The sequence below is a fragment of the Macaca nemestrina genome, chromosome 4 (assembly GCF_043159975.1).
Source record: "Macaca nemestrina isolate mMacNem1 chromosome 4, mMacNem.hap1, whole genome shotgun sequence".
NCBI lineage: Eukaryota > Metazoa > Chordata > Mammalia > Primates > Cercopithecidae > Macaca > Macaca nemestrina.
Genome location: NC_092128.1, coordinates 160,307,616 through 160,318,818, shown reverse-complemented (window position 1 = coordinate 160,318,818; position 11,203 = coordinate 160,307,616). Strand labels below are relative to the sequence as shown.

The window sequence follows — 11,203 nt, the reverse complement described above, 5'->3', positions numbered from 1 at the left end:
CATCAAGTGTCAGGACTTGCTGTGTGAATCTGATTAATTCTCGCCATCTCTGTGGTGCAACTGATGTTGCCTGTATTAAAGGAGTGACTCTGCCTCAGAGGCAATTTCTTTATGTTTATGCCTTTCCACCAGTCTGTATCAGAAAATTACAAAGAAGGTTTGCAATGATGTCCTCATAAGTCTGTGAAACTTCCTTTCAGCTGGGAGCCCAACCACATACAAACCCTTTTATTATATACTTACACCATTATTGTCTTTATACTTTTATGTGGTATTTAATTCATAATACAACTTGTAATGTGTAAAGTAGATTGCTCACATATGTCTTAGTCTGTTTGTGCTGCTACAACAAAATACTTGGAACTGAGTAATTTATAAAGAACAGAAATTTATTTATCACAGTTCTGGAGACTGGGAAGTCCAAGATCAAGGTGCCAGCAGGTTCTATTATCTGGTGAGAGGTGCATCCTCCAGAGAAGAGGAATGATGTACCCTCACATGGCAGAAGGTAAGTGGGATGAACAGCCTCCATCAAGCCCTTTTATAAGGGCACCTAATCCTGTTCATGAGAGAGAAGCCCTCATGGCCTAATTACCTTCTAAAGCTCCCACCTCTTGATACTGTTGATTGCATCAGCAACACCTGAATTTTGCAGGGGTCACATTAATTTATCGCAATATATTTAACTGGATTGTGAGCAATTTATTGTTTCCTTTTGATCCTTTCTAATGTGTGCACTGTTCCCAATGCTTTAGCACAAATATTTGAGATGGTTATGCTGCAGATCCTCCTCAAAACAGACATCCAATCCTCCTTCCCCCATCCCCACCCCGTCCTCACTACCACACAATTGACTGAAAAGAGCTAAGAAAAATGAAAGCAAGGTAATTCGTTTTCTTAATAAAAGCATGCTTTATGTTGTTCACTAGGGGATTTATGTTTTAAAACCTATTTATCATCATGCCTGTAAGAAAATGCTATTGAATGAAGGTTGTTGTGATGGTTGATTTTACGTGTCAACTTCGCTAAGCTATGGTGCCCACATCCAGATTGCTAGATGTGAATGTGCTTAATATTTATACTCAGTTGACTTTAAGTAAAGGAGATTACCCTGAATAATGTGGGTGGATATCAATCAGTTGAACACTTTAAGAGCAAAAACTGAGGTTTCTTGGAGAAGAAATTCTGCCTCAAAACCATAACATAAAAATCTTGCCAGTGGATTTTGGGTTTAAGACTATAACTTCAACTCTTGCCTGAGTTTCCAGCCTGCCAGCTTGCCCTATAGATTTCGAACTTGCTAACTCCCACAACTGCATGAGCCAATTGTTTAAAGTAAATCTCTCCTCTCTGTCTTTTTTTAAAAATTATTTGTTTATTTTCTCTCTGTGCCTCCTATTGGTTCTGACTCCAGAGGACCCTGATTCATGCAGTTGTATTTCAAGCAGTTATTTTGTTTTATTTTTTACAATATTTCTGAACCTCTTCTTAATTGAATACAGGCATATCTAGTTTTATGGCCCTTCACCTAATTGGAACTTGCAGATACTGCATGTTTTTTCACAAATTGAAGATTTTGACAACCTTGTGTGAAGCAAGTGTATGAGCATCATTTTTCCAACAGCTTGTGATCACTTTGTGTCGCTGTGTCACATTTTGGTAATTCTCACAATATTTCAAACTTTTTCAAAATTAGTATCTCTGTTACGGTAATTTGTGATCAGTGATCTTTGATGTTACTATTTTGATTGTTATGAGGTGCCATGAAACGCACCCATATAAGGCAGTTAACTTCATAGATAAATGTCACATATGTTCTGACTGCTCCACCGACCTTGGCCATTCCACTGTCTCTCTCCCTCTCCTTGGGCTTCTCCATTTCTGAAACACAACAACATTGAAATTAGGCCAATTAATAACCCTACAATGGTCTCCAAATGAAAAAAAAGAGTCACACATCTCTCATTTTAAATCAAGAGATAGAGATGATTAAGTTTAGTGCAGATGACAGGCTGAAAGGTAGGGCTCTTGTACCAACCAGTCAGCCAAGTTGTGAATACAAAAAAAAATTCTTGAAGGAAATTAAAAGTGCTGCTCCAGGGAATACACGAATGATAAGATAGCATGATATTGCTGATATGGAGAAAGTTTTAGTTTCTGGATAGAAGATCAAACCAGCCACAACATTCCCTTAAGCCAAAGCCTAATCTGGAGCAAGCCCCTAACTCTCTTCAATTCTACCAAGGCTGAGAGAGGTGAGGCAGCTGCAGATGAAAAGTTGGAAGCTATCAGAGGTTGGTCCGTGAGGTTTATGGAAAAAAGCCATCTCCATAACATAAAAGTGCAAGGCGAAGCAGCAAATGCTGATAGAGAAACTGAAGCAATTTATCCAGAAGATCTAGCTAAGAACATGGTTGAAGGTGACTACACTAAACAGCACATTTTCAATGGAGACAAAGCAATCTTATAATGGAAGCCATCTAGGCCTTCATAACTAGAGAGAAGTCAATGCCTAGCTTCAGATCTTCAAAGTATAGCCTGGCTCTCTCTCTCTTTTTTTTTTTTTTTTTTTTTTTTTTTTAAACAGAGCCTTGCTCTGTCACCCAGGTTGCCAGACTAGAGTACAATGGTGCCACCTTGGCTCACTGAAACCTCTGCCTCCCAGGCTCAAGCGATTCTTCTGCCTCAGTCTCCTGTGTAGCTGGGATTACAGGCATGCACCACCACACCCAGCTACTTTTTGTATTTTAATTCTGTATTTTGTATTTTGTATTTTTAGTAGAGATGGGGTTTCGCCATATTGGCCATGAACTCCTATTGGTCTTGAACTTCTGGTCTTGGACTCCTAGAACGCCATGTGGGTCTTGAACTCCTGGTTTTAAGTGCTCCACCTACCTCGACTTTCCAAAGTGTTGGGATTACAGGCTTGAGCCATTGCGCCCAGCCTGGCTGACTCTCTTAATAGGGGATAATGCAGCTGGTGACTTTAAGTTGAAGTCAGTGGTCATTTACCATTCTGAAAACCCTAGGGCCCTTAAGAATTATGCCAAATCTTCTCTGCTTATGTTCTAGAAATAAAACAACAAAGCCTAGATGACAGCATATCTGTTTACAGCATGGTTTACTGAATATTTTAAGCCTACTTAAAATAAGCCTACTTAAGTGACTTATTGCTCAGAAAAAAATATTCCTCTTAAAATATTACTGCTCATTGACAATTTACCTAGTCACCCAAGGGCTCTGATGGATATCTACAAGGAGATTAATGTTGTTCCATGCCCTCTAACACAACATCCATTGTGCAGCCCATGGATCAAGGGATAATTTAGAATTTCAAGTCTTATTATTTAAGAAATACAATCATGGCCGGGAGCGGTGGCTCATGCTTGTAATCCTAGCACTTTGTGAGGCCGAGGCGGGCACAGCACGAGGTCAGGAGTTCGAGACCAGCCTGACTAACATGGTGAAACCCTGTCTCTACTAAACTACAAAAATTAGCAGCGTGTGGTGGTGTGTGCCTGTAATCCCAGTTACTCGGGAGGTTGAGGCCAGAGAGTTGCTTTAATCAGGAGGCGGAGGTTGCAGTGAGCCAAGACTGCATCACTGCACTCCAGTCTGGGCGACAGAGCAAGATTCCATCTCAAAACAAACAAACAAAAAGAAATAAAAAGAAGAGAAAAAGAAAAGAAAAATAACTATATTTATAAGGCTATAGCTGCCATAGGCAGTCATTTCTCTGATGGCTCTGAGCGAAGTAAATTGAAAACCTATGGAAAGGATTTACTATTGTAGATGCCATTAGAAACATTCGCAATTCATAGGAGAAAGTTAAAATGTCAACATTAACAGAAGTTTGGAAGAAGCTGATTCCAACCATCATGAATGACTTTGAGAGATTCAAGAATTCAGTGGAGGAAGTAACTGCAGATGGGGTAGAAATAGCAAGAGAATTAGAATTAGAAGTGGACCCTGAAGATGTGGCTGAATTGGTGTAATTTAATGATAAAATGTGAATGAATGGGGAGTGTCTCCTGTTGCCCAGCCTGAAGTGCAGTCGTGTGATCATGGCTTACTGCAGCCTTTGACTCTTTGGACTCAAGCGATCCCTCCCAAGTTTGTGGGATTACAGGTGTGAGCCACGGTGCCTGGCTACAAAATGGTGTTTTGAGATAGAATCTACTCTTAGTGAAGATGCTATGAACATTGTTGAAATGACAACATAGAATTTAGAATATTACATAAACTTAGGATAAAGCAGCAGCAGGGTTTGAGAAGATGGACTCCCATTTTGAAAGAAGTTCTACTGTGAGTAAAATGCTACCAAACAACGTCGCAAGTTACCAGAGAAATCTTTCATGAAAAGAAGAGTCAATCAATGGAGCAAACTTCATTACTGTCTTTTTTTTAAATTGCTGCAGCCACCCCAACCTTCATCAGCCGCCACACTGATTAGTTAGCAGTCACCAACATCGAGGCAAGACCTCCACCAGCGGAGAGGTTAGGACTCCCTGCAGGCTCAGATGATCATTAGCATTTTTAGCAATAAAATATTTTTTAATTAAGCACTTTTTAGACACAATGCTACTGCACACTTAATAGACTACAAATAGTGTAAACATAACTTTAATATGCAGTTGAAATCAAAAAGTGTGTGACTTGCATTATTGCAATATTCACTTCATTGTGGTGGTTTGGAACTGAACTCGCAATATCTCTGAGGTATGCCTGAATACCTATATTCTTATTACATTCTTAATTTTGTTGTACTAAAATAAAGATAGGAGTTGTGCTTGCTTTGGCAGCACATATACTAAAATAAAGATAGGAGTTTATGCATTACTCACTAATAAAAGTCAGTTTCTCTGCTGGCATGGACAATAAGAGAGTATTGCCAAACAACGACGACAACAACAACAACAACAACAACAATGGCACCTCTCCTGCCAAGCAGGGAAATTTTACACCAGGGATTTCCAATATGAAGCTCTACCTAAGCATAGAGTGTCTAGCCCACTCAAGTGTCATAAGTTATACATCACCCTAACCTAGTTCACATAAATCCTAACCAATTATCAAACAATAATATGAAAAGTTTGATCAAAACATTTTCTTCTGAAAAAGATGAGCCAAGTTTGAGGCCTCTTTGAGGTAGGGAGGAGAGTTTCTACAGTTAAAACACAACTCAAAATAGGAGGTTGGTGTGCCCAGTTTCCATTGCCTCATTCATCAAGAGAGTTTGTGTTTTGACTTTTGGAAGTCAGTTTTATTGCATGATGTAATGGAGAAAATAATGAAGATAGCAAATTTTCTTTATGCTTATATTTTAACCACTGCTGCTTTATGGATATTTAAGAAGCTAACGCAAGAGAAGTAGATTTAGTTTATTTTAATTTAGTTACATGGCTAAATCCGGGACATTTTTGAAGAAATGTGTTGAAGTGTTCTTCAAATTATAGTCTTGGATCCTACTTGTTGGACCTCCAAAGGCCCCAGAAGGCTGCACACACTTTTCCTTGATGTTACATAGCGTAATGTAACATATGCTATGTAATGTAACATCCTCTGTGTTACATATCAGTTTCTCTACATAGCTAACGCAACTAACATAACACAAAATCCTCCATGTCCATTATAAAAGTGACTGTTTTGGTGGATCACGAGGTCAGGAGATAGAGACCATCCTGGCTAACACAGTGAAATCCCGTCTCTACTAAAAATACAAAAAATTAGCTGGGCATGGTGGTTGGTGCCTGTAGTCCCAGCTGCTCTGGAGCCTGAGGCAGGAAAATGGCGTGAACCTCGGAGGTGGAGCTTGCAGTGAGCCAAGATCGCACCACTGCACTCCAGCCTGGACGACAGAGCGAGACTGCGTCTCAAAAAAAAAAAAAAAAAAAAAAAAAAAGTGTTTTGTATTCAGATTCAAACTTGACAAGTGAATTGAGAAGATGGTACCCAAGACTGTTTTTTTTCTTTTCTTTTCTTTTAAACAAGAGAAATTTCTCACAGTTTGGAGGTGGGGAAGTTAAAGATCAAGGTGCCAGCAGATCCGGTGTCTGGTGAAGGTATGCTTCCTGGTTTGCTGACTTCTGCTTGTATCCTCACTTGGCAAGAGAGCAGAGAGAGTGATCATCTCTCTCATGCTTCCACTTATAAGGGCACTAATCCCATTCATGAAGGTTCCACCCTCAGGACCTAAGTATCTCCCAAGGGCCCCACCTCCAAATACCATCACATTGGGGATTTATTCTCCAACATATGAACATTGTGAGGGACACAAACATTTAGTTCATAGCAGCTCTCCTCTTCCAGTCCCATAAAGAGGAGGGCTTTGCCCTGCCAGACCAATTCATTTGTGATTTTGTGATTCCATCTCAGAAGGAAAGAGAGCTGGGGCAAAGAATCTGAAGCACACAAGGGTAGATCAAGTTTTGAAAGAGACATAAAAACAAATACTGTGTGTGCAAGAGAAGTGGATGAGAGAAAAACTGTTTAAGATATATTGTTTGCTATGTGTCTATTTCACAGTGTTCAGCTGTGAGAAATTTTTTTCTTTTTTTACACAGAGTCTTGCTCTGTCACCCAGGCTGGAGTGCCATGATGTCATCATAGCTCACTGCAGCCTCAATTTCCTGGGCTCAGGTGATCCTCTCACCCCAGTCTCAAGAGTATCTGAGACTACAGCAGCGTGTCACCACATCTGGCTAATTTGTGTATTTTTTGTAGAGATTGGGTTTCACGGTGTTGGCCAGGTTGGTCTTGAACTCCTGGGCTCAAGTGATCCTCTCTCCTTGATCCCCCAAAGTGCTGGGATTACAGGCATAAGCTACAGTGCCCAGCCTGAGAATATTTTAAAAGTCATTTTGAAATCGGGTTTCAGGTTCTTGCCGGTGTTTTTTGAATATGGTACTGCTCTAAGATTGGAAAATGCGGACCATAGATTTATAAATACTACACAAAATACTAATCCTAAACTATAGAAATTTCTGGACAAATTTTGAGTAATGTGGGTGGTTACCTAGCTATTTTATGATACTGCAGAATTAAAGGCCTTTATGTGTAAAAATAACCTTATCAGCTTATGATTTTAAAATAAAAACACCTTCACACCTCCTAGAAGACTCCAAGGTGTAAATATCCTCTTTAAATGTACCAGTAAGTAGACTTAGTCCTAGAACAGTGTAATTTTTTTTTCTACAAATAAAGTTTATTGTACTGTTTGGGGGATGGTATATTTATTACTGCTAAAAAATTATTTTGAATTGCTAATAGGCTATAATAACAAACATCAGTAATAAAAATTCAAAACATTCATACAACTGAGCTGAAAACACGCTCCCAGGCCTAGTGGGCAGTAAGGAATCTGGCCAATATATGTATAACTCGAACATTCAGTTCTCAAGTAATTTACTACGTGTTTTAGCTCTCTTTTAAAAATCACAATAAAAAGGTAGGAATATCTTGTATTCCTCCCGCCAGTTGGACGTATGAAAGTGCTTTCCCAAAACTAAGACCATGGTGCTAACTCAATATAAAAGGTTGACAAAGATGTTCCTTCTTTTCTTCAGAAAGTTAATGTTCCCTCTCCATATTTGTATTTGCTCAAAGATGAAGGTTTCCATCTGGGAAGTCCTTGAGTAGAGTGGCTCAGAAATAGAAAGCCTGGACTCTCAAGGCTTCATTCCTTTAGCCAACATCCTTGGAACCTCTCCTTTGTGCAAAACACAGTGGCCGGTGCCAGGGCAGCACACAAGCGTCCACAGGAGGCAGTCCCTGCTGTGACGGGCCAGGGAAGGGCCCAACTAGGAGTGCCAACAACCGCCTAAAATACGGCAGGGCGGCTGCACAGTGAACGCGCGTGTAATTAACTACAGCAAGAAGGATGAGGATCTGTCCATAAATGCAAAGTCCCCCTTCCCGTCGAGTCCGTGCCCCCATGAAACCCCGGGTCTAGAGAGCTGGGTCTAGCACTCGCCATCCGGCCCTGAGGGTGTCAAGTGCAGCGTGGAGAGACCTGAGGGGGGAAACAAAAGGCCGAGACAGCCGAAAGGACCCAGCCCGCGCGACCCCCCGAAGGCGCTGACGCACGTAGGGCGGCCGGGCGGGGGTTCCACAGGCCCTCAGCGCCGCTCTTTGCCGGGGAGGGAAGCCCGCGGTGCTACGGACCGCGCCGTCGCGGTCGAGGATCTGCGCCTGGCTCATGACAGGGCGAGGGTGTGTCGCCTCCGGTGCGGCTAGGCCCGGGGCTCAGGGGCGGCCTCGCGGCGAAGCCCCGCCCCCGGCACCGCCCCTCAGGCGCGCGAGCCGATCCCGCGCGGCGCCAACCCTTTCCCGGGTCATCGCCCCTCCCCTCTTCCGGGCCGCGAGCCCCCTGCGCGCCGCTTTGGGGCTGAGCTCGCTCGTGTGCGCGCCCGCCCGCCCGCCAGTCCTCTCAACGCGCGCTTGGCCGCCCGACGACGCGGGAGCCGCACGCGCCGGACGAGGCTCGCTGCGCTCCCTGTTGCCGAGCGCGGGCCCGTTGAGGCGGAGCCCTCAGTTCCCGGCCAGGACACGGTCTGGGCCGCCGAATCTCCGGCCGGAGAGCGGCGGCGGCAGCGGCGGTGAGGAGACCGGGCCGGGGAAAGGCAGACATGGCGGGGCTGTGGGTATCGGGGGAGGGTGGTCCCGGCGCCCCTGCGGCCACGTCGAAGGCTCGCTGGCGGGCGGCGCACCGGGGACAGGGGAGGGGCAGGGGATGGAACCAGGTTGCATGGGCTCCCGCTCGGCGCCAGAGCAGGGCTGCGGGCCGCGAGGGCGGCCCGCGAGGCTTTCCGCGGGACCCTCGGCGGGCGCCTGAGGAAAAAGACGCCGCCTCAAGGCTCCTGCCACGTTTCCACAGCGCGTTATCTTCCGCCTCCGGGTGGGCGACAGCCCCGCCGCTTCCCACCTTCTGCCCACCCCCTTCGCGTCGGTGGGTTTGCTGGAGCCCCGCTTGTTTGCTGGAGCGTCGCGCCTCCGGGAAGCCGGGTCCTCGAACCCTGGGCCCCCCGCCGGGGACAGCGGAGCCGCGGGCCGGCGGGGCGGGCGCACCCTGGCGAGGATGTTGTCGGGGAGGCTGGGCATTGGGCGCCAGGGCCCTTCCCCTTGAACTTGGGGAAAACCGGGATTGCAGAAGTTGGGCGCAGCTCAAGGCGGTTCTTTCAAGAGTGGGTGGAGATGTGTGATGCCTCCTCACCTACCTCTCTTAAAACCCCGGCGGGAGAGCCTAGCAGCAGCTTTCGATGGCTTCCAAAAGTCCAACTCCTGGCCCCTTGGAAAATTATCTCCCCTCTTCGTGGTTTGGAGCCGGCTTTGTGGCGCCGCCGAGGCCGGGCAGGGGCTCCTCTCCCCACGGGCCAGTCTTCTCGCGCCCTCCACCTTGGGAACGTCTATCAGGAGAAAAATGTGTTCCTAGAAACGTTTGCGATTAGCTTTTCGTTACAAGGGAGGGAAAAGTACAAAGTTATAAACTCCTGCGAGGCCGAGCTTCATTCCTTTTGGGTTTTATCCACGCAGCCGTGAGCAGAGGAGCCTTGTGGAACAAAGTAGAACTTGAGGAGCAGCCGCCGCGGTGACGAGGTCCCAGGATGACGTCACCGTGCGATATTTAAAATGGGAGCCTTTTGCTCTGAGTGTGGGTGGAGGACGCCTACTCACTCAAGACGCCTCGGGTCTTCTTGGCCCTGCTTGCCTCTGGTGGTTCTCTCCCTGACTGTAACTCTCCCTCTTTCACCTTTTGGTACTCCTAGAATATTGGTGGGAGTGGGCTTCTTTTTCAGCTGTTCCAGCCATCATTTCTTCAAACGGGGAAAACAAAGTCCAAATGAGTCATCTTGTGTTACAACCAAAAGCAACCACTAAGTGGTTCTTTCCTTCGTATTTTTTTTTTTTATATGAAGCAGAGCAAACAAAAATGCAGAACTCAGATATATGGCACATAGTTGACAAATGTAATGAATGAGGAGAATGATCTAGTTAAAGATTCAGTAAATTTCTTTAGTGTGGTTCCTTGTTTGCTTTGCTGGAGTGGAGGCTAATGTAGTTCCATCAGCAAAACTTTCTTCCCAACCCTTATGTTAAATTGCCTTGGGGTTTCTTTTCCATCGTATGGTGGTGGAATATAAATGTAGCTTTATAAAGTGGAAATGGCTCACATTTTTCAGGAGGAGGCTGCACAGCAGTCGTGGTGAGCTGGGGTTATGGGGTTATGTGTACTTGCACACTCGTGTGTGGACCCATGCCCAGTGCCTGGTAGCTGGCTGTAGAAGGTGAATTTGTCATTCTAGGGTTCTGGAAGGAAGATTTGTGCCTTCCCCCCCAGGATCAGGCTATCTGTGGCTGCCAGCACACCTCTCAGATAACTGTGTAGAATTTATTTCACAGTGAGGTTCCTTGTTTGAATTTGCACTTGGAGTAAAGGAGTCACATTCTGAAGAGAGACTTGAGCAGTTTGAGAAAAGAAAGCTAACAATCAGCTTTATTTTTTTTTGAAATGTGGGAACACAGACTACTGCTAGGTTAGTCGTTTTTATGCTAAACATAGCAGAGGCTGTATGTCTTTAATACGTAATTGGTTCCCTAAAAAGGTGATGTTGCTTACTGAATGCAGCATCTTAATAACTCCAGGTTACAGCAGCCAGATGAATGAGCTCACTGAGTAGAGACAGAACATACATCAAAACAATCTTAGGACAAGGGTTTGCCTTTAAGGATAAATCAATGGTAAATTAGATATACCATTTTTAAAGTCCTTTGAGGCAATCCAAAATGTAGCTAAATCTCTGATTATTTTTTTAGTTTGTTTTTCTGTGGGTGACTTGAATTTCCATTTCTTAAATATGTCCTGATAGAGCCACTATTTTCTGTGTCTCTTTACTTCTGGATAAATGTGTCTCTCCCTGAAAGAGTACTTACGGAAAGTCAGTGCTGAAATTTTTTATGTATAACACTTTTGAGGTTTAATTTATATACCAGGCAATTCACCCATTTAAAATGTATAGTTCAGTGGTTTTAGTGTATTCACAAAGTTGTACAACCATTACTATAGTGAAATTTAGTATATATTTTTATCATTCCACAAAGTAACTCTGTACTTATTAGCAATGCTCCTTTTCTTGTCATCCCACTTACCCCTAGGCCACTAATCTGTTTTCTGTCTATATAGATTTGATTATTCTGGATATTTCAG

General features: G+C 44.2%; 1 protein-coding gene across 1 annotated transcript in view; it reads right to left on the bottom strand.

Moving 5' to 3' along the window:
• Window positions 1–1,592: 1,592 nt before the first annotated feature.
• The window catches only part of LOC105483478 (CXADR Ig-like cell adhesion molecule), a 115,202-nt gene continuing 105,591 nt past the window's right edge, over window positions 1,593–11,203 (bottom strand). The window contains exon 8 of the mRNA XM_071095506.1: window positions 1,593–1,881. Coding sequence (XP_070951607.1) covers window positions 1,807–1,881 — 75 coding nt within the window. The 3' untranslated portion in view covers window positions 1,593–1,806. The remainder of the gene's footprint in view (window positions 1,882–11,203) is intronic.